Below are 20,198 nucleotides of genomic sequence, written 5' to 3'. Positions count from 1 at the left end.
GTCCCAATACTCAGTGTTATAGTCATGGTCCTGAGAATAGAGACCAGGATATGTTGTTGGCCTGGGTCCCAATACTCAGTGTTATAGTCCTGGTCCTGAGAATAGAGACCAGGATATGTTGTTGGCCTGGGTCCCAATACTCAGTGTTATGGTCCTGAGAATAGAGACCAGGATATGTTGGCCTGGGTCCCAATACTCAGTGTTATAGTCATGGTCCTGAGAATAGAGACCAGGATATGTTGTTGGCCTGGGTCCCAATACTCAGTGTTATAGTCCTGGTCCTGAGAATAGAGACCAGGATATGTTGTTGGCCTGGGTCCCAATACTCAGTGTTATAGTCATGGTCCTGAGAATAGAGACCAGGATATGTTGGCCTGGGTCCCAATACTCAGTGTTATAGTCATGGTCCTGAGAATAGAGACCAGGATATGTTGTTGGCCTGGGTCCCAATACTCAATGTTATAGTCCTGGTCCTGAGAATAGAGACCCGGATATGTTGTTGGCCTGGGTCCCAATACTCAGTGTTATAGTCCTGGTCCTGAGATTAGAGACCAGGATATGCTGTTGGCCTGGGTCCCAATACTCAGTGTTATAGTCATGGCCCTGAGAATAAAACAGGTTTAAACAGTCAACTGAGAAACATGTGTCTTACACATCTGTTATAATTCCTGCTTAATTGAAGTATCAGGTGTAGTTATTAGCCAGTTATGAAGTGTGTTTGTTGACTCTCTTTATGTTTCTATGGCTGCAGGGAGGGAGATGAAACAACAGCCTCAGTGGTGGTTCTAGACCATTTCAACTGGGGGGGCAAGCTGGGGCCAGTTGTACTGTTAGAGGGGCCAGTTACATTAGAAGTTATTGTTGTCATATCGTTTTCTTCACTTTCTTCACATTAGCAGGCAAAAGACCACGTTCATAAGCATCATCGTTGCCACGGTCTAATAATGGATGTAAAAAAAGAATGATAGCAAAAATTAGTTATGTAAAAATTACTTCATTTAGGGGGGCTACAAGGGGTCCAAAATTGCCCCCTGCCCCCAGAACCGCAAGTGAACAGCCTTGAGAACATCAGGACTCAAATGAAACTCGGTTCCAAATTGCTGCCAGGTAAAAGTAGACGATAGCAGAAAAAAGGATTCTTTGTGAAAGGGGTGTTGTTGATCGTTTCTTGACTTTACTCGACTTTTATAGATGGGGTAAAATATTATCCAAGAACTTTCTGAAGTAAGTTTAGCCTACATGAGATGTGAGACGTTATGTTGTCATAAAGTAATTGAGCTTGGATATTTAAATAGATGTTTGATTGCTCTGGTCTATGGGTGCATCAGTTACAACATCGAGACTGGAATTCTCTTCCGGCCGGAAACCCCCCAATCCTTATCTGAACACTGTGACAACATAGTAACCGCGCTGTAGCCTACACATTTATTTTCTTTAGTAAGAAACAATAGCTTCCACGATGAATCCGGTAAGTCTGGTTTCCTTTAAACATTGTAGGTCTGCTGTGTTGTATAAAATGTCTAGGAGTAGTTTTCATCATCTTTGATCCTCCACATTGCTGTGTTCAGTTTAAACGGCTGGACAAAAAACATGACGGTAAAATTTATTGGGATTTTTTTTTCTTTGGCAAAGTAGCGTAATACTTTATCATGCGTAGGAATCTACGCATATTACTTAAGCATCTCTCCTTCCTCCCAAAGTGTATGTAACCGATGTGAAATGGCTAGCTAGTTAGCTGTGGTGCGCGCTAATAGCTTTCTATCGGTGACGTCACTCGCTCTGAGACCTGAAGTAGTAGTTCCCCTTGTACGACAAGAGCCGCGGCTTTTGTGGCGCGATGGGTAACGCTGCTTCGTGGGGTGTCAGTTGTTGATGTGTGCAAGGGTCCCTGGTTCGAGCCCGGGTTGGGGCGAAGAGAGGGACGGAACCTACACTGTTACATGTACACTTGTTCACTTCCACTTATTTGAAGGTCAGATTATTCATTATATGAAGAAAAAAAAAAGATACATATTTGCGACTGTATCTAACGATGTTCAACTCAGTATGCTTATCAAACTCAATTCCTGTACCCCTTTCTACCTCATACTGGATCAGTCTCTCTCTTTCCCTATCATACTGCCCACACTGTATCAGTACATTCTCCACTGTCTCTGTTTCCTGGCAGTAATCACATCTTCCTGTTGAATGATTTCCTATCACATTTCATAACTTATTCAGCTGGCTGTGCCCCACTCTTATCCTTGATTGGATAGCCTCCTCTCTTCTGTCCATTCCTACCATCCTCCCCTACTTTACTCTGTACCTGGAATAGGGGCAGCAGGTAGCCTAGCGGTTTAGAGCATTGGGCCAGTAACCCGAGCCGACTAGGTGACAAATCTGTCTGCCTCTGAGCAACTTAACTCTAATTGTTTGTGTAAGTCGCTCTAGATAAGTGCCTGCTAAATGACTAAAATGTCAACAATGAGTAGATGCCTGCCCTTAGTGTCACTGTTCCACTGCTCCTGCCATCTCTGCACCACCACTGTCCATATCGTTCCCTGAGCCTCTGACTTACTCATTGGCACCTCCACTTCCTGTCTCCTAATGGCCTGTTTAGCTAGCGCATCTACTTTCTCATTCCCTTCTACCCTCACATGGCCCGGGACCAAAGCAAACCTTCTTTGGACACCTATCTCTCTCACCCGGGCATAGAGCAGGCCTTGTCTGCTATGTGAGCTAAATGATTGCAGACTCATCAACACTGCACACGAGTCAGAACATATAACTACTCTGTCTGGCTTGACTTCCTCCACCCACTGCAGGGCCAACAGTACGACCATCAGCTCTGCCATGTACACAGCGAGGTGGTCTGTAATACGTCTCCTGACAGCCACCCCACTTTCCTGTTCAACAAAGGCTGATCCAGGCTGACCTGTCCTTGGGTCTTTTGATCCATCTGTATATATGGGTAAAAAAATACTGAGTTACAGTTTCCAGACACCTTGTAAAGAAGTTGCATGGATCAACCCCTCCCTGTCTTTCCGTACTCTCTTCAACACTTGTAAATCAACTACTGGAGGTGGGAGTAGCCATGGTGGACTCACAGGGATCAACCCCTCCCTGTCTTTCCGTACTCTCTCCACCACTTGTAAATTAACTACTGGAGGTGGGAGTAGCCATGGTGGACTCACAGGGATCAACCCCTCCCTGTCTTTCCGTACTCTCTCCACCACTTGTAAATTAACTACTGGAGGTGGGAGTAGCCATGGTGGACTCACAGGGATCAACCCCTCCCTGTCTTTCTATACTCTCTCCACCACTTGTAAATTAACTACTGGAGGTGGGAGTAGCCATGGTGGACTCACAGGGATCAACCCCTCCCTGTCTTTCCGTACTCTCTCCACCACTTGTAAATTAACTACTGGAGGTGGGAGTAGCCATGGTGGACTCACAGGGATCAACCCCTCCCTGTCTTTCCGTACTCTCTCCACCACTTGTAAATTAACTACTGGAGGTGGGAGTAGCCATGGTGGACTCACAGGGATCAACCCCTCCCTGTCTTTCCGTACTCTCTCCACCACTTGTAAATTAACTACTGGAGGTGGGAGTAGCCATGGTGGACTCACAGGGATCAACCCCTCCCTGTCTTTCCGTACTCTCTCCACCACTTGTAAATTAACTACTGGAGGTGGGAGTAGCCATGGTGGACTCACAGGGATAGGTACCGTGGGGCTGAAGTCCCTACAATACAATCCCATCTGTCTCTCCTGGTTATCACCCACCCATCCAAAGCTTTTATTCTGTCCACGTTCAGGCTCCCAACTTCTCTGTAGCACCTCTTTTGTGGGGTGAGACACCCCACGTTCCTGTAAATTAACCCAATAATGAATTGCCAGCGATTGTCTTCTAATATGTAATGGCAATGAAAAGAAGTGTCTTAAAGAATGGAAGGCAGTCGTTATCGTTTACATTTACGTCATTTAGCAGACGCTCTTATCCAGAGCGACTTACAAATTGGTGCATTCACCTTATGATATCCAGTAGAACAACCACTTTACAATAGTACATCTATATATTTTTTTTTTGGGGGGGGGGAGTTAGAAGGATTGCTTTATCCTATCCCAGGTATCCCTTAAAGAGGTGGGGTTTCAGGTGTCTACGGAAGGTGGTGATTGACTCCGCTGTCCTGGCGTCGTGAGGGAGCTTGTTCCACCATTGGGGTGCCAGAGCAGCGAACACTTTTGACTGTGCTGAGCGGGAACTGTGCTTCCGCAGAGGTAGGGAGGCGAGCAGGCCAGAGGTGGATGAACGCAGTGCCCTTCTTTGGGTGTAGGGACTGATCAGAGCCTGAAGGTACGGAGGTGCCGTTCCCCTCACAGCTCCGTAGGCAAGCACCATGGTCTTGTAGCAGATGCGAGCTTCAACTGGAAGCCAGTGGACTGTGCGGAGGAGCGGGGTGACGTAAGAGAACTTGGGAAGGTTGAACACCAGACGGGCTGCGGCGTTCTGGATGAATTGTAGGGGTTTGATGGCACAGGCAGGGAGCCCCGCCAACAGCGAGTTGCAGTAATCCAGACGGGAGATGACAAGTGCCTGGATTAGGACATGCGCCGCTTCCTGTGTGAGGCAGGGTCGTACTCTGCGAATGTTGTAGAGTGTGAACCTACAGGATCGGGTCACCGCCTTGATGTTAGCAGAGAACGACAGGGTGTTGTCCAGGGTCACGCCAAGGCTCTTAGCACTCTGGGAGGAGGACACAATGGAGTTGTCAACCGTGATGGCGAGATCATGGAACGGGCAGTCCTTCCCCGGGAGGAAGAGCAGCTCCGTCTTGCCGAGGTTCAGCTTGAGGTGGTGATCCGTCATCCACACTGATATGTCTGCCAGACATGCAGAGATGCGATTCGCCACCTGGTTATCAGAAGGGGGAAAGGAGAAGATTGTGTGTCGTCTGCGTAGCAATGATAGGAGAGACCATGTGAGGATATGACAGAGCCAAGTGACTTGATGTATAGCGAGAATAGGAGAGGGCCTAGAACTGAGCCCTGAGGGACACCAGTGGTGAGAGCACGTGGTGCGGAGACGGATTCTCGCCATGCCACCTGGTAGGAGCAACCTGTCAGGTAGGACGCAATCCAAGAGTGAGCCGCGCCGGAGATGCCCAACTCGGAGAGGGTGGAGAGGAGGATCTGATGGTTCACAGTATCAAAGGCAGCAGATAGGTCTAAAAGGATGAGAGCAGAGGAGAGAGAGTTAGCTTTAGCAGTGCGGAGAGCCTCCGTGACACAGAGAAGAGCAGTCTCAGTTGAATGACCAGTCTTGAAACCTGACTGATTTGGATCAAAAAGGTCATTCTGAAAGAGATAGCAAGAGAGCTGGCCAAGGACGGCACGCTGAAGAGTTTTGGAGAGGAAAGAAAGAAGGGATACTGGTATGTAGTTGTTGACATCGGAGGGATCGAGTGTAGGTTTTTTGAGAAGGGGTGCAACTCTCGCTCTCTTGAAGACGGAAGGGACGTAGCCAGTGGTCAAGGATGAGTTGATGAGTGAGGTGAGGTAAGGAAGAAGGTCTCCGGAAATGGTCTGGAGAAGAGAGGAGGGGATAGGGTCAAGCGGGCAGGTTGTTGGGCGGCTGGACGTCAAAAGTAGCAAGATTTCATCTGGAGAGAGAGAGGGGAGAAAGAGGTCAAAGCATAGGGTAGGGCAATGTGAGCAGGACCAGCGGTGTCGTTTGACTTAACAAATGAGGATCGGATGTCGTCAACCTTCTTTTCAAAATGGTTGACAAAGTCGTCCGCAGAGAGGGAGGGGGGGAGATTCAGGATGGAGGAGAAGGTGGCAAAGAGCTTCCTAGGGTTAGAGGCAGATGCTTGGAATTTAGAGTGGTAGAAAGTGGCTTTAGCAGCAGAAACAGAGGAAGAAAATGTGGAGAGGAGGGAGTGAAAAGATGCCAGGTCCGCAGGGAGGCTAGTTTTCCGCCATTTCCGCTCGGCTGCCCGGAGCCCTGTTCTGTGAGCTCGCAATGAGTCGTCAAGCCACGGAGCTGGAGGGGAGGACCGAGCAGGCCTGGAGGATAGGGGACATAGAGTGTCAAAGGATGCAGAAAGGGAGGAGAGGAGGGTTGAGGAGGCAGAATTAGGAGATAGGTTGGAGAAGGTTTGAGCAGAGGGAAGAGATGATAGGATGGAAGAGGAGAGACTAGCAGGAGAGAGAGGGTGAAGGTTGCGACGGCGCAATACCATCTGAGTAGGGGCAGAGTGAGTAGTGCTGGAGGAGAGCGAGAGGGAAAAGGATACAAGGAAATGGTCGGAGACTTGGAGGGGAGTTGCAGTGAGATTGGTAGAAGAACAGCATCTAGTAAAGATGAGGTCAAGCGTATTGCCTGCCTTGTGAGTAGGGGGGGAAGGTGAGAGGGTGAGGTCAAAAGAGGAGAGGAGTGGAAAGAAGGAGGCAGAGAGGAATGAGTCAAAGGTAGATGTAGGGAGGTTAAAGTCACCCAGAATTGTGAGGGGTGAGCCATCCTCAGGAAAGGAACTTATCAAGGCGTCAAGCTCATTGATGAACTCTCCAAGGGAACCTGGAGGGCGATAAATGATAAGGATGTTAAGCTTGAATGGGCTAGTGATTGTGACAGCATGGAATTCAAAGGAGGAGATAGACAGATGGGTCATGGGAGAAAGAGAGAATGTCCACTTGGGAGAGATGAGGATTCCAGTCCCGCCACCCCGCTGACCAGATGCTCTCGGGGTGTGCGAGAACACGTGGTCAGACGAGGAGAGAGCAGTAGGAGTAGCAGTGTTTTCTGTGGTAATCCATGTTTCTGTCAGCGCCAAGAAGTCGAGGGACTGGAGGGTAGCATAGGCTGAGATGAACTCTGCCTTGTTGGCCGCAGACCGGCAGTTCCAGAGGCTGCCGGAGACCTGGAACTCCACGTGGGTCGTGCACGTTGGGACCACCAGGTTAGAGTGGCAGCGGCCATGCGGTGTGAAGCGTTTGTGTGGCCTGTGCAGAGAGGAGAGAACAGGGATAGACAGACACATAGTTGACAGGCTACAGGAGAGGCTACGCTAATGCAAAGGAGATTGGAATGAAAATTAACTAAACAACTGGGGAAGCGAGAGAGCAGGGCCTCCCTCACTAACCATTCACTGAAACACTCAAATATCACAGCCACAAAGTAAAACATTTATATCGTAGAAATTCATGGAAACAAAAATGTGCTTTTGTGAGTTTAAGGTTAGGGTCAGGCATAAGGTTAGCAGTGTGGTTAAGGTTAGGTATAATATTATATTTTAAGACGATACATTGTTTAAATAGGCGTGGTTTTTCAATCGATCAATCAATCGTGTTTATGTATTTATAGCCCGTTTTACATCAGCAGATGTCACAAAGTGCTGTACAGAATCCCAGCCTAAAACCCCAAAAAGCAAGTAAAGCAGATGTAGAAGCACGTGGCTAGGAAAAACTCCCTAGAAAGGCAGGAACCTAGGAAGAAACCTAGAGAGGAACCAGGCTCTGAGGGGTGGCCAGTCTTCTTCTGGGTGTGATGGGTGGAGATTATAAGAGTACATGGCCATTAAGGCCAGATTGTTCCTCAAGATATTCAAACGTTCATAGATGACCAGTGGGGTAAAATAATAAAGTTCATGACTTTGTGGCTATGGTAACTAATGTCGGCCTGGCACTAGTGTTTTTTTTTCTCTCAAAGTTGCTGACATGTCACGTGTCCTACTTTTATCAGTACACTCGTAACAACTTAATCATTACGAAACGTATATTCGATCAAATAAGCCACAAGTCGCCTCTTCCTCTCTGTTTTGAAAGGAAATGACTGGTATAGTAAATATGGTGGAAACACTGACTAGCCCATTCCTCCACCAACCCAATGCTATTAGATTAGTGGGAAGTAGTGAACGATTGAACATTTGAGGAAAAATGAGATATTCGAGGGATGCTCCCAAATCAATCAGAGGTGTAGACTATTATAATACAATGTTTGGTTAAATGATAAACTATGTTTGATATTTCTTGTGTCCAACAGGACAAAATTAGCCCATTCCCCTCTACCCTCACGGAGTCCCCGGATCAAACGTCTCCCGATACCGTTTTACTGCTGCGTCTGGTCGACTGCAGGAAAACACCGGGGCAGAGTGGAACTGAGAGAGGAGAAGAGAAGGAAGATGGAGATTTGATTTCATTAAGTAAGAACCATGGTGTGTATATTAGACTACAGTCTGCTTCTAAAACGATAGCGGAGGTGCATAAAGATGGCGGCATTCATGTACTTACAACAACTTCCTGGTTTTGCTACGTTCACTGTTTTTCACATTGCTCTCTTTTGTTGTGTTTTGGTATGGTCATTAGCACAGTAAACATGATCTCACTTTTAGTTTCAAGACGCTGGCAATTTGAAAACTCGTAAAAGTAGATTGTGTTGATTTATTGCAACATTGAACAATGTCGAGCACCGTAGTTTCAAAACCGTGGGTAGGTCTAAAACAATAACATCATATCAGACTTCTGCCATCTTTATGCACTTTAGTCATGAATTGATGAAAATATCTGGGTAGTTCCGCCCATTTTTAAAAGTGTAACTTGGTCCAAAATATATATTTCACCTAATGTTAACATTCTGTCATGAAGAGCACATGTTCAACTTAATAAAAAACATGTTTTCCCATCTCAAGAGATTTTGAATACAAATATTACTATACTAAGTGCCTATGTGCCAAATAAAGTGACATGGTTGAATGTAACAGGGGAGTACTGAAAACAACAAAACCACTGGATTACATGTGTAAAATAGTCCTTTAAATCAGCCATAAAACCGCTTGTGACTGGGAATGGAAGCTTGTTTTGTGCAACAGGGAGCGGCAATTGAATGCAATCTTCACAACAACAAAAACATTTCTAGCATGTCTATGTGTGGGTAAAAGGGTTTACTTGCATAGTTTTCCACCACAAAACAGCAGTAAATTGACAAAAAGAGTTGAACCAGCTCACCTGCTTTTACTCTGATTTGACTATTAGATGTTCAATGTTTCTTTTGGATTTTTATTTTTTGAGGAATAGTTTCACCATATTAAAACGAGAGTTGAGTTTATCTAACAGGGATGACCTTAAAATGAGGGACAGACGTAAATGAATCACTATTCACATTCATAATAATCTTCAGAAAGGACTTTGGTCAAGGCAACAAACTAGTTATGGCAGTAGTAAAAATGCACCAAATGACTTGTGACAGATGATCTAGTCACCCATGATTCACCAAACAATATTTTGAAAGAGGAAGCAAAGTACTTTAAGCACGTGTTTTCATTTCAGTCTCCTCCATCTCCACTAACCAAAGATAACTATGGATTTGTTTCTATTAATAATGCAAAATTGCTATTCAATATCTTTGTTTCACAGGGGACAGCCCAAACCGTTGCTCTCTCAGTGGGAGGGGCTTATCATCTGGGGAGCCTAAACAACAACGTGATGCTGACAAGACGTCTCTCCAGAAGAGTCTCTCCAGATCAGAACGTCTCAATAGCTGTGATCAGTGTGGGAAGAGCTTCAAACAATCACAACACCTGATTACACACCAGCGAATACACAAAGGAGAGAAGCCTTATAGCTGTGATCATTGTGGGAAGAGCTTCAAACAATCACAACACCTGACTAGACACCAGCGCATACACACAGGAGAGAAGCCTTATAGCTGTGATCAGTGTGGGAAGAGATTTGCTGTATCAGGAGCCCTGACTAGACACCAGCGCATACACACAGGAGAGAAGCCTTATAGCTGTGATCTTTGTGGGAAGAGCTTCAATCACTCAGGAGCCCTGACTAGACACCAACGCATACACACAGGAGAGAAGCCTTATAGCTGTGATCAGTGTGGGAAGAGTTTCAGTCAATCAGGAATCCTGACTACACACCAGCGCATACACACAGGAGAGAAGCCTTATAGCTGTGATCAGTGTGGGAAGAGCTTCAGGACGTCAGAACACCTGATTACACACCAGCGAATACACACAGGAGAGAAGCCTTATAGCTGTGGTCATTGTGGGAAGAGCTTCAATCAATCAGGAGACCTGACTACACACCAGCGCATACACACAGGAGAGAAGCCTTATAGCTGTGATCATTGTGGGAAGAGCTTCAAACAATCAGGAGACCTGATTACACACCAACACATACACACAGGAGAGAAGCCTTATAGCTGTGATCAGTGTGGGAAGAGATTTGCTGTATCAGGAATCCTGACTACACACCAGCGCATACACACAGGAGAGAAGCCTTATAGCTGTGATCAGTGTGGGAAGAGCTTCAATCAATCACAACACCTGATTACACACCAGCGCATACACACAGGAGAGAAGCCTTATAGCTGTGGTCATTGTGGGAAGAGCTTCAATCTCTCAGGAGCACTGACTAGACACCAACGCATACACACAGGAGAGAAGCCTTATAGCTGTGGTCATTGTGGGAAGAGCTTCAATCACTCAGGAGCCCTGACTACACACCAATGTATGCACACAGGAGAGAAGCCTTATAGCTGTGATCAGTGTGGGAAGGGTTTTGCTCGAAATTTCAACCTGACTAAACACCAGCTCACACACACTGGAGAGAAACCTTACTCTTGTCTATGTGGAAAGAGCTTTGCTCATTCAGAGTCACTGATAAAACACCAGAAAGCCCTTTCCTCTCTGGCACTGGTTCCAGATCCCTAAATAAAGTTTCAATAGAAAACATCTTGTAAAGAGTCATCTATCTCCCATTCTCTAACAGTTTGCTAAGTCTGATTACCATGGTAACCTGTGTCGCATAATGACATCAGACGGTATCTTAATGCATGGAAGAGATAATTGGACCGAAAAGTGTGTGTACCTCAAACCCCCCTCTAATTGGCTGAAGAAGGAGTGACGAAGGCGTTGAATATGGCCCTGTCCGAACCATTTCTACTGAGAGGAATGGCCGAGCCAGCAACCGGTGTACAGTATCCGATCTAAGCTATCAACTGCTTTTCTCTCATGTTTCTCTCAGGAGTGTGAGAGGAGTCCACGTGGAGTGAGCATGGGGAAAGGTGCTGTTCTAAACTTTTCTTATGTTGCTGGTATATTGGTTGACGAATGGACAAGACATAATGGGCATCTAAGGTGAAACATTGACATTGGGACATTATAATGGGTCATTCACTTTGAACTTTAAAGCTATCTGAAGAGGAACGAAGAGGACACCAGAAGAATCAGTGTCTGGAGAGAGGGGTTGGGTCAACTGTACCCATAACTGTTTAGACTTTTGGGGTATCAGGTTGATTGTAGAGGTCTACACCACGTAAAATGATAGTCATTTAGATTAAGAATGCATTGAGATACTGATCTGTAGAATAATCATGATAAAATTGTTAATAGTAGAAATTATGGGATAATTATACTGGATGTTAAAATGAATGGACATTCTGCTAATATTGATGTGTGTTTAAATTGAGTTGTTACTTTGAGTGATAAGACAAATTTCAATCACTGAGCAATGTCATTTTGAAATTTTGGTTGGATAATTAACTGAGTTCTAATTATGATTTTATTTGGAAATTGAATGAATTTTAAAACTGAAGGATTGATTTGAGTTGAATATGTTAATATCTAAATGAGTGAAGAAATGAATGTACTAGGGATTGATTGTTGTTATGAACTAAAGATGTTGACGCTATTATAAGCATGCCATGGTGAATGACATGGGTGAACTCTGATCAGGAGAGTGTAAATGATCATAATCTATTTGGATCTATAGGCATTACCTTATAAATAGTGGAATCATGATGTTTGTCTTGGGTCATGTTCATTAGGCACCAAGGATATACATTTTATTTTAACTAGGAGTCACTACCTGGATTTGTACAACAAAATATGCTAATTAGAGTTTCTGGGATGGAAATAGTCATTTCCAACACACTATGCTGATCCATTGGAGTGTGATAGATAGCTAAAGATTATTTTATTAAACTCCATTGGTGCATGCACTGCATTATGCATTCATTATGTGCTTTTCACTGTCTATGGAAAATATAGCTTTGAATCTCATAAACTGTATGCATTTTTAGTTTTTCTTCGTGGGTTCGTGCAGGTGACTGTGTATCATAACCTTCCCAGACAAGTTGCTAGAGTGTTTAGTAAATGTTGGGGGATGGTAATAAGAGACAGTGCTGAGTTTCTTGGGATGTTATGTGCAGGAACCCCATGCAATGAGTTATTGTTTTGTGATTTTTGGTTTATGTAGAATATATGTATGTTCTATGTGAATGAATGTTCTTAAATCTGGTGATTTTCTTTTAAGTTGAGAGGGGACACAGAGGGATGACTGTCTTTTCTGTTGTGATGAAGCCTGTGTTTAGACACTGGTTCTGCTGTAACGTTACTGTTCTGATTCTCTAGAAGGGACGGAGTCCCTTGAGAGGGGAATGTCGTGGACGAATCAGAATTAGTTGGGTAACATAGATAATTAAGATGTTTTATTAGTATAATATGCTTATTTGAGGTACTTGTCATTAGAAATTGTCCATTGGACTCTGGTGTCTTTTCAGTTGCACGTCTACCTTAGCTGGGGCTCAGACACTTGGGGCCCAGCAAGGGGAGAGGTCAGACTTGTCGTCATGGGAATGTATCTTTACCTATTTCTTAAACCATGTGAAGGGATGGCGTGATTACTGGGGAACCAATGACTTGTCTCCACAATGTCTGTGAGCAAGTCACTCCCTCCTTTTGTTTATTGTGGGGAGGTTAATGGCAGTATCTGGACCCTTGTATGTCCTCTCTTAGATCTCACACTTATCCTGTGATAATATATGGCCTAGAGGCTCACTCCCTCCAGTGAGCCTGTCCAGGAGTAGGGTCAAGAGGGGGTTTGCTTGAGATGGGAGTATCTAGAGTTGACAATTGATATATGCCATTGGATGAAATAGTTCTGTTCAATACCGTACCAGGGAGGGACGGTTCTAAGGAGACCAGATACTGGGCTATACCATTAATCCTGTTGACATAGCAGTTACTGTCTGATGTGTTTTATTGATATCTGTCATACAAAATGTAACCTTTGTGAACTGTTACTAAGTATCTGTGGTTTGTCAATGTACGTTGAAGGGGGTATCGTTGCTATAAAAGATCCCTGTAGCAATTCTGTAATCACCTTCCTGGTTCTTCGAGAGAATGCATTAGTGGGGTCAAGAACTTTTGCAAAAGTATCTTAAGTATTAAAGATGTAGTTTAACTCGGACTGGTGTGTTTGTAAATCCTCATTTGGTAATGCGGAAATTAGCCACCACAGTGTTCAGAGCTGTATCTTATTTAACTCCTATTATCCATTGAATAATTGTATAATGTAGAATAATGTTTCAACAATACTAGGTGTGTATTGTTAAGTTCTGAACAAACAGAGTAAAAACTCACAGACAACTGGAAAAATCTCAAACCAACTTTATTCACCCACCGGGTCATACAGCTGCAAAGACAAAGACATGATTATACAGTTGTGGCCAAAAGTTTTGAGAATGACACAAATATTAATTTTCACAAAGTCTGCTGCCTCAGTTTGTATGATGGCAATTTGCATATACTCCAGAATGTTATGAAGAGTGTGATCAGATGAATTTCAATTAATTGCAAAGTCCCTCTTTGCCATGCAAATGAACTGAATCCCCCAAAAATATTTCCACTGCATTTCAGCCCTGCCACAAAAGGACCAGTTGACATCATGTCAGTGATTCTCTCGTTAACACAGGTGTGAGTGTTGACGAGGACAAGGCTGGAGATCACTCTGTCATGCTGATAGAGTTCAAATAACAGACTGGAAGCTTCAAAAGGAGGGTGGTGCTTGGAATCATTGTTCTTCCTCTGTCAATCATGGTTACCGCAAGGAAACACGTGCCATCATCATTGCTTTGCACAAAAAGGGCTTCACAGGCAAGGATATTGCTGCCAGTAAGATTGCACCTAAATCAACCATTTATCGGATCATCAAGAACTTCAAGGAGAGTGGTTCAATTGTTGTGAAGAAGGCTTCAAGAAAGTCCAGCAAGCGCCAGGACTGTCTCCTAAAGTTGATTCAGCTACGGGATCGGGGCACCACGAGTACAGAGCTTGCTCAGGAATGGCAGCAGGCAGGTGTGAGTGCATCTGCACGCACAGTGAGGCGAAGACTTTTGGAGGATGGCCTGGTGTCAAGAAGGGCAGCAAAGAAGCCACTTCTCTCCAGGAAAAACATCAGGGACAGACTGATATTCTGGAAAAGGTATAGGGATTGGACTGCAGAATATATATATATATATATATATATATATATATATATATATATATATATATATATAGTAGGGTTGATCCGAGCATTTTGACCTCACAACAGCAATTAAGCAGCCAAGCTAACTGGCTAGCTACTTCCAGACACAAATGAGAGAAACCCTCACTCTGACCATTTTACTCGCCCTAGCAGAGCTGGTTAGGCAGTTTTCATGTTAACCAGATGGTTGGTGATTGTAACTGTGCTGCTGGCAACAATTGAATTACCCTTGTTTGCCGACGTTTATTGACACCGGTCATATTCAACGGGTGTTGATCTTTAGTAAATTCATCAGTTCTTCTGCGCTCTGGCACTCAGACGAGAGTGCTCTGAAATCGGAGTAGATAGCCAGAGCGGATTTACGAACGCGCCCTATACATTTCCGATAAATCTACGCTATTCGTGTGTAAACAAAGTACCAAAACACTTTCCTGTCAACCAATGTGTTTGAGAGAGAAAACAATACAACAGGTGTATACTTTACAGTGAAATGCTTATCCCCGCTATACACTCATATCCCCATGGACCGTTGTAGATTTCCTCCATATAAAAGGGGAAGTTTAACTAATATCACCAACTTGTGATTCCATACATTCAAATTAGTTAGGTGGAATTTCCCTATATATATTTTTTTACCCCTTTTTCTCCCCAATTGGTAGTCATCGCTGCAACTCCCGTATGGACTCGGGAGAGGCGAAGGTCGAGAGCTGTGCGTCCTCCGAAACACGACCCAGCCAAGCCGCACTGCTTCTTAACACAATGCCCGCTTAACCCGAAAGCCAGCTGCACCAATGTGTCGGAGGAAACACCTTACACCTGGCGACCTTGTCAGCGTGCACTGCGCCCGGCCCGCCACAGGAGTCGCTAGTGCGCGATTGGACAAGAACATCGCTGCCGGCCAAACCTTCCCCTAACCCGGACGACGCTGGGCCAATTGTGCGCCGCCTCATGGGTCTCCCGGTCACGGCCGGCTGCGACAGAGCCTGGACTCAAACCAGGATCTCTAGTGGCACAGCTAGCACTGCGACGCAGTGCCTTAGACCACTGCACCACTCAGGAGGCCAATAAAATAAGTAACTTGTCCACAATTCACAGTTTTCTCAATTGCTCTTTGACTGACAATGGAGCCGCGCACAAAGACACGTCACATGACTCACTTTAGCAGCTCTCCAGTTCTACACTGTAGGGAGAGAGAGGAAGAGAACTCCACCTAACTAGTTTCAATGTATGGAATCACTTGTAAAATGTGGGATTTTAGGTTAACTTCCCCTTTAACTTGATTTAATGGTGAGAAGGCAGAAGAAACCCACAGGGAAACTGTGTACTTTCTTTCTGAAACACCATTTTCCACCACCATGCTAGAGTAGCCAATGCTAGTCCCGGATGCTGTGTATCACGTTCAGTCAATCAGATATTTTATTTTGAAAACGATCAGACTAGAGGGGAAACAAACAGACTGGTGCTGTAGTGGAACAGTGGTGAGGTTTTAATGGGTGTAGGGTTAGTTGGTATAGTGGTGAGGTTTTAATGGGTGTAGGGTTAGTTGGTATAGTGGTGAGGTTTTAATGGGTGTAGGGTTAGTTGGTATAGTGGTGAGCTTTTAATGGGTGTAGGGTTAGTCAGTATAGTGGTAAGGTTTTAATGGGTGTAGGGTTAGTCGGAATAGTGGTGAGGTTTAGGTTTTAATGGGTGTAGGGTTAGTCGGAATAGTGGTGAGGTTTTAATGGGTGCAGGGTTAGTTGGAATAGTGGTGAGGTTTTAATGGGTGTAGGGTTAGTTGGTATAGTGGTGAGGTTTTAATGTGTGTCGGGTTAGTTGGTATAGTGGTGAGGTTTAATTGGGTTTAGGGTTAGTTGGTATAGTGGTGAGGTTTTAATGGGTTTAGGGTTAGTTTGTATAGTGGTGATGATATAATGGGTGTAGGCTTAGTTGGTATAGTGGTGAGGTTTTAATGGGTGTAGGGTTAGTTGGTATAGTGGTGAGGTTTTAATGGGTGTAGGGTTAGTTGGTATAGTGGTGAGGTTTTAATGGGTGTAGGGTTAGTTGGTATAGTGGTGAGGTTTTAATGGGTGTAGGGTTAGTTGGTATAGTGGTGAGGTCTTAATGGGTGTAGGGTTAGTTGGTATAGTGGTGAGGTTTTAATGGGTGTAGGGTTAGTTGGTATAGTGGTGAGGTTTTAATGGGTGTAGGGTTAGTTGGTATAGTGGTGAGGTTTTAATGGGTGTAGGGTTAGTTGGTATAGTGGTGAGGTTTTAATGGGTGTAGGGTTAGTTGGTATAGTGGTGAGGTTTTAATGGGTGTAGGGTTAGTTGGTATAGTGGTGAGGTTTTAAAGGGTGTAGGGTTAGTTGGTATAGTGGTGAGGTTTAATTGGGTTTAGGGTTAGCTGCTAGTGCAATCCCCCCCACCCACCATCTTAAGTCTCTCTTTTTGTATCAATGTGTCAAGGGAGTACAGTAGGTTGTGGTGTATGCACCTCAGTTGGATGCAATCAGCCAATACAATAAAAAAGAACAGACTGCTGCAACCTGATTGGCTAAACGCAATACATAACATCCAGGACTAGCATTTACTACTCCACAAAGGTGGAGGAAAATGTTGTCTCATAAATAAAGTATGCATATTTTCCAAATGTTTTCCCTCCTTCTCGCCATTACATCCAGTTGAGGAGGAAATTGAAACGTTTGCAGCCTGAATGGAGAATGTTTTATGTACGAACCGGTCCACGGGGACACGGCTGCATACATTTCCTTTGGACGGCAAGATAAAACTACTCAATATCGCCATCTGCTGGCCTTTGGGCTGACTTTACAGTAACTCTGAAACAAAAGGGTTATAAATATTGTAATGGAGACTTGCCACAAGGCTTCACATTGTAAAACTGCAATGATGGTAGTATCCATGATCACTCAGTGCTCATCATTGCCTTCCTAGGTGTAGGGAGAAGTTGCTCCTAAACGCTGATCCCGGGTCATTTCCCCCCCCACTAACTGTTAAGGTTATGATTGTGGTGTTGAGGCTGATCCCAGATCTGTACCTATGAGAAACTTCCCCATCAGCGTCTTTCTATAATTTTTTTTTTTTAAAAGACAGGAACAACAGAAGTTAGTAACATTTAGTAAACATTATGTAAACGTGATACAGGGTTCTCCCCAGGATTTTTTAACAAGGTGGTGCTGCTGAGTGTTTTTGAACACCTTTAACTGCCATTTCCTGCAATCTAGAGCAACAAAATGTAGCGCACCTAAAAAGACCTTTTATGGTTGAATTCCCATGTACCAAATAAAAAATACAAGTTACATGGGTTCCCATCGCATGTGTGCTCACTCTGGTATTGGTACGTGTGCTCTAGCCAACAGCTCTCAGATACAGTGCTGGTATAGTCTACATGAGATTATGTTAAACGGCAGCCAAGCATCGAATATCACGTCAACACAATAAGACCCTCGATATTTATTGAAAGGAGCATCAAGCTGATCACCGTGCACTTTCCCCACCCTGTGAAGTTCATCGTAACTTATTTCATCTGTAGCCTGATAAACGGCATGATTTCCTAACGAGTCTCAGTCACGCGATGACAGGAGTGGTCTTCTCACTAAGTTTACTTTAATATGACGGCTATTATATCCATATTTGCTCATAAAAGCGTTTACACCGACATTTCCTGCATAATACATTTTACAGACAAAAAGATCCCACCTTGTCTACCATATTGTGAATTGTAATAACAGATAAAACGGTTGAATGGAAACCTGGTTTATGCTTAAAAAAAGACAAAAAAGAGTAGCGTAGCCAGTCCACAAGGTGGCGCAGCACCTCTTATTTGGGGAGAACACTGATGTCTAGCACCAAGAAAACACAACATTTAACACCGAGATTCCATCCCAAATATACCCTCTTCAGCATGTAGTGCTCTACTTTTGACCAGGACCCAGAGAGAATAGGTTGCCATTTGGGACATACCCTAAATTCACACTCCCATTATTGTAAAACCAAATACCTGACAATAACACCATCCAATGACAGCTACTAATAACATGACTGTACTGTACTGTAATAGGACGGCATCGACGACAGCAAACCTGAGGAAAGTTAGTAAGGTGCTGTGCATGTAACAAACACAAAACACCACTCCTATGAAACTCCTAAAAAGCACCATTCAATTGAAACAAACTCTTAGGTTACAGCCCAATAATCTCTCTCCTCCTGAAGTGTTCACTACTCCCCACAAATTTAACAGCATTGGATTAGTGTAGGCATGGATCAGAGGGAGTTTCCATATACCACTCATTTTCTTTTAAATCCATGACGGGAAGTGAACAAGTGCACACTTCAGGAGAAAGGGTTTCCACTAGATAGCACGACCACTAAGTCAAAATTGGCTATATGGTGTATATTTCTTTTGGGGGGGGGCTTTTTGGTCTTAATTTAAGGTTAGGAATAAGGTTAGCAGTGTGGTTAGGGTTAAAATCACATTTGAAATTGTAGAAATAGGCAGGGTTTATGACTTTATGGCTGTGGTAACTAGTGAGGACCAGAAAGGAGAGATTATTAGGATGCTCCCTCAGGTTTAAAGAGGTAGTATCTGAAACCATAATAATACTTCATAATACTCTGCATCACAAATAGCTCTGTCTTAGTGAGGTTTTTCCCCCTCACTTCTTTTTGCTGGTACGTCTTCCTTACTATCAAGGTCCATTTCAAAAACAACCAATCAGAACAAAAAGGAGATGGAGAATCGTGTGCGTCAAATTTCTACTATGATTAACATTCTGCTACGAGGAGGGGGATGAATGAGCCAATTGGAAACTACTTGATAATATCTTATACCTTACCATTCTACTTTTTATGCAGAATGAATGCTTGCATGTAAATGTCATAGTAAAACATACATCTGGAATGTGGTTTCATGTTTTTTTGTTTTACATTGCTGATTGCATATTCATTAAAAAAAAATGTGTTTATGTAGTATTATGTAGAAGAGACCAGGATATGTTGTTGGCCTGGGTCCCAATACTCAGTGTTATAGTCATGGTCCTGAGAATAGAGACCAGGATATCTTGTTGGCCTGGGTCCCAATACTCAGTGTTATAGTCATGGTCCTGAGAATAGAGACCAGGATATGTTGTTGGCCTGGGTCCCAATACTGATGTTATAGTCATGGTCCTGAGAATAGAGACCAGGATATGTTGTTGGCCTGGGTCCCAATACTCAGTGTTATAGTCATGGTCCTGAGAATAGAGATCAGGATATGTTGTTGGCCTGGGTCCCAATACTCAGTGTTATGGTCCTGAGAATAGAGACCAGGATATGTTGTTGGCCTGGGTCCCAATACTCAGTGTTATAGTCATGGTCCTGAGAATAGAGACCAGGATATGTTGTTGGCCTGGGTCCCAATACTCAGTGTTATAGTCATGGTCCTGAGAATAGAGACCAGGATATGCTGTTGGCCTGGGTCCCAATACTCAGTGTTATAGTCATGGCCCTGAGAATAAAACAGGTTTAAACAGTCAACTGAGAAACAGGTGTCTTACACATCTGTTATAATTCCTGCTTAATTGAAGTATCAGGTGTAGTTATTAGCCAGTTATGAAGTGTGTTTGTTGACTCTCTTTATGTTTCTACGGCTGCAGGGAGGGAGATGAAACAACAGCCTCAGTGGTGGTTCTAGACCATTTCAACTGGGGGGGCAAGCTGGGGCCAGTTGTACTGTTAGAGGGGCCAGTTACATTAGACGTTATTGTTGTCATATCGTTTTCTTCACTTTCTTCACATTAGCAGGCAAAAGACCACGTTCATAAGCATCATCGTTGCCACGGTCTAATAATGGATGTAAAAAAAGAATGATAGCAAAAATTAGTTATGTAAAAATTACTTCATACTCCACATTTAGGGGGGCTAC

At 44.0% G+C, this 20,198-nt stretch overlaps 1 protein-coding gene across 3 annotated transcripts; it reads left to right on the top strand.

Moving 5' to 3' along the window:
• Positions 1-1,182: 1,182 nt before the first annotated feature.
• On the top strand, positions 1,183-13,008 carry LOC123730899 (zinc finger protein 501-like). 3 transcript variants are annotated; one of them, XM_045709227.1, is made up of 4 exons: positions 1,183-1,468; positions 8,023-8,194; positions 9,393-9,526; positions 9,611-13,008. In XM_045709227.1, the coding sequence occupies exons 1-4, from the start codon at positions 1,460-1,462 to the stop codon at positions 10,697-10,699; spliced, it is 1,404 nt and encodes a 467-aa protein (XP_045565183.1). In that variant the 5' UTR covers positions 1,183-1,459; the 3' UTR covers positions 10,700-13,008. The 3 variants fall into 3 exon arrangements, with proteins under 3 accessions (XP_045565183.1, XP_045565182.1, XP_045565179.1); XM_045709226.1 differs by having other exon boundaries at positions 8,023-8,182; positions 9,393-13,008; XM_045709223.1 differs by having other exon boundaries at positions 9,393-13,007.
• Positions 13,009-20,198: the final 7,190 nt, after the last annotated feature.

The sequence above is a fragment of the Salmo salar genome, chromosome ssa02 (assembly GCF_905237065.1).
Source record: "Salmo salar chromosome ssa02, Ssal_v3.1, whole genome shotgun sequence".
NCBI lineage: Eukaryota > Metazoa > Chordata > Actinopteri > Salmoniformes > Salmonidae > Salmo > Salmo salar.
The sequence above is the reverse complement of the archived record's forward strand: the minus strand, read 5'-3'. Positions and strand labels throughout refer to the sequence as shown.